Genomic DNA, 2,877 nt, shown 5'->3' on the forward strand with positions numbered 1-2,877 from the left:
AGTTGGCTGCAAAGATGCCGCACCACCACATGCAAACTGATCGCGTCAAACATGACAGGACAGTGTTGCGTTGCTAAATTTTGCTGAGCGGGCCATACTATGTGGGTAGTGCGGAAAAGACGACATGTTCCTCAAAGTTCGACGCCACAAAATATTTTTTCGTTTACTTTTTAGTACATAGGGTAACTAGTCAGAATACATATTTTGGATACTTTTGATGCATTTGTTTTCTTTAATGCCCCATTTCTCTAAATTTGTTTGGTTTATGAAGGTAATTACATTATTTGGTTTGTTTTAAAGTCTCAACATAGTTAATCTTTTATTGATTTAAATTGTCGACACACTTTTGATTAGGGCTAAAAACCAACTGTCAAAATTTACTTTGAGTGGAAATTGCAAACGAACATGTAAGCAGAAACGTTATTTAATAGACCAGCTGTCAGTTTTTTGGCTGAATTATTTTCTTTGATTTTAAATCAGAAAAGGAGGTTTAAAAACGATATCAGTTTGCTGATAAGGAGACCCGCCATCGACGCATATGAAGAACTGACTGATTTTTACCAAATTAAATATCCCTATTACGTTGGACTGACCATAAAACAGCAAAACATACATTTACGCTGCAATACTCCACTAAGTATTTTTATACGTTCAAACGAAATTCAATTTCATAGAACTGGAAAATAGGAAGAATATGAAGTCAAACTATTAAAGGTAAAATAAGGATTTGTAGAAGAATGTACCGAAAAGCGAAACAATCCATCAATCGATTCAACTTAAATACCTACTACCCGAATAGAAATACTTCGTGTCAAAAGCTCCACTGTGACAGTACAGTAATATTCCAATAATTCACATTGAACAAATAAAAAACAAATTAACGTTTTTTAGGCAAAGAGGGGTGGTTCTGGCTAAACATTGAAAGATTTGTTTTTCTCAGGAACGAATATTTCATATTAATTTATTTTTGGGCCATTGCACCCATAATAGAGGATCGTCTGGCTGTAGTAGCTAATATAAATATAGCGTTCCCGTTTCCAAACAGTGCCATTACACCGGTGTAGTGTAAAAACAGAAATATATCCAAATTTTAGTGAATGAAGTCGATGTTACACCGGTGCAGAGCAATGTCAAAAACGAAAGCGCCATAAAATATTAGTTCAAGTTTTCCACCAGGTAGATAGCCTCGTTGTCTCCACCGCAAATCACCTTCGACCGGCAGGAATCAAACGAATTTATGGCCTTCCGGATGCCGCTCAACAGAGAAGTGACGTTGATCTTGCTTTTGGCTCTTTCGCCATTCAACCAGGGATTGTTTGTTTCCGTTGATTCCACACCCGAACCGGTAACCGTTGAATTAAGTAAACCTCCTGCTGCAGTTGGAAGTGTATTTTGATTCCATTGCCACAGCTCACCACCCTCCGATGCCGAATACAGCCGGGACGGTTGAGTCTTGTGGAAGGCCAATTCAGTGATTGCGTGTTCGTGTGCTTTCAGATATGAGGCAGGAAACTGCGGATGTCGTAGGTCCCAAACGGTGATCGAACCTTCTTCACTACCAGCGAGGATCTAAAAGAAAAAAACGCTGAGTACTTGTGATCGTTGCTCGATAATACAGTTTACCTACAATGTGTCTCTGAGTTGGATGATAAGCCAAGCAAGTAACGCAATTCGATCTTTTCTCATCCTCGCAGGATACAGCAAAACTATTCGTGGGTTTGTGGCTCTCGGCTCTAATGTCAAAACATTTGATTATTCCTAACCTATTGCCGGTCAATATCTCTTTCGGACTCAGAAAAGCAACGCAGCTTAGAGTGCAACTGTCCGCATTTGAAATGCTTCTCAACACCGTTTGACCGACGGTAGATACGATATTCAATCGACCATCTTCTCCCACAGAAGCCACATCTGTTTCGTACACCGATAGAGCCGTGCAAGGCGCTTCGTTCATAACATTAAACGTATCAAACTGATGTAGATTTTCAAATCGATGCCGTTCCTGTAAATTATCCTCGTCTCTGTCCCGGTCCAGGGTAATAAGACTGACGAACCCTTCCGTGTTAGATACAACGATGCTTCGTTCATCCACAAACTCCAGTCCACTGATATCACCGGCGAAGCAGATCTCGGCAGTACATTTGGGCACAAATTCGTTCTCATCATCGGCATAATCGTTCCGATACAGCTTCCAGACCTTCACATTGTTTATGTTCAAATCCCAGCTAGTGGTGATAAACGAGTTCGACTCGTCGTACTGCTCCGGAATCCATCGGATGCGGGACACTTTTTCCGAAATGAATGTGCTATTTACTTTGCTGGATTCCGATTGCATTTTGAATTGAAATTTTTGGGGATTGTTTATAGATTTTGGCACAGTTTTTGTTATTTTCCGCGCTGTACACCGACCGGCAAAGAATCGAAGCAAAACAACCGCAGTGCAATCCGGGACGATCCGCGCGCTGTCACGAGTAAAAACTGTTATACCTGGTGGTGAATATAATGGAATGCGTTCACAGACGAATTTAAATATCTGTTCGATTCCGTCCTCGCGCCGTAGTAGAATCAGTGTTGTCAGATATACCGATTCTTTTATTCCAATAACAAAACTAATTTAGTCTAAAAGTGCATGATTTTAAATTAATTTAGATTAAAGCATAATTTTATTGAATGTTACTATTTCGGAACGATATGTGAATGAAAAATTAATACATTATATTACAATTGTTACTATAAAACAGCAGAAAAAATACGGTAGTGTCAATTGCTGTTATGTTCACGTTATAAGCTATCGCCTTTCCAAACCAAAAACCAACTTAGCGCAATAATTATTCAACTTCGGATATCGGATCAATGCTGGACGAATCCAACAGGATCAGC

General features: G+C 39.6%; 1 protein-coding gene across 1 annotated transcript; it reads right to left on the bottom strand.

The window, feature by feature from the left end:
- Positions 1-941: 941 nt before the first annotated feature.
- Positions 942-2,456, bottom strand: LOC131692761 (nucleoporin Nup43). Its single transcript, XM_058980011.1, has 2 exons — positions 1,628-2,456; positions 942-1,569 (listed from the first exon to the last, which is right to left on the bottom strand). Exons 1-2 carry the CDS (start codon positions 2,330-2,332, stop codon positions 1,156-1,158), a joined length of 1,119 nt encoding a protein of 372 aa, XP_058835994.1. The 5' UTR covers positions 2,333-2,456; the 3' UTR covers positions 942-1,155.
- Positions 2,457-2,877: the final 421 nt, after the last annotated feature.

This window comes from Topomyia yanbarensis, chromosome 1 (genome assembly GCF_030247195.1).
Source record: "Topomyia yanbarensis strain Yona2022 chromosome 1, ASM3024719v1, whole genome shotgun sequence".
Classification (NCBI taxonomy): Eukaryota; Metazoa; Arthropoda; class Insecta; order Diptera; family Culicidae; genus Topomyia; species Topomyia yanbarensis.

Bases quoted from the DNA above. Each gene is read 5' to 3' on its own strand.
- LOC131692761 (XM_058980011.1), bottom strand. From the start codon at position 2,332: ATGCAATCGGAATCCAGCAAAGTAAATAGCACATTCATTTCGGAAAAA. The intron at 1,570-1,627 runs GTAGGTAAACTG...TTTTTCTTTTAG, and splicing joins ATCCAACTCAGAGACACATT to ATCCTCGCTGGTAGTGAAGA.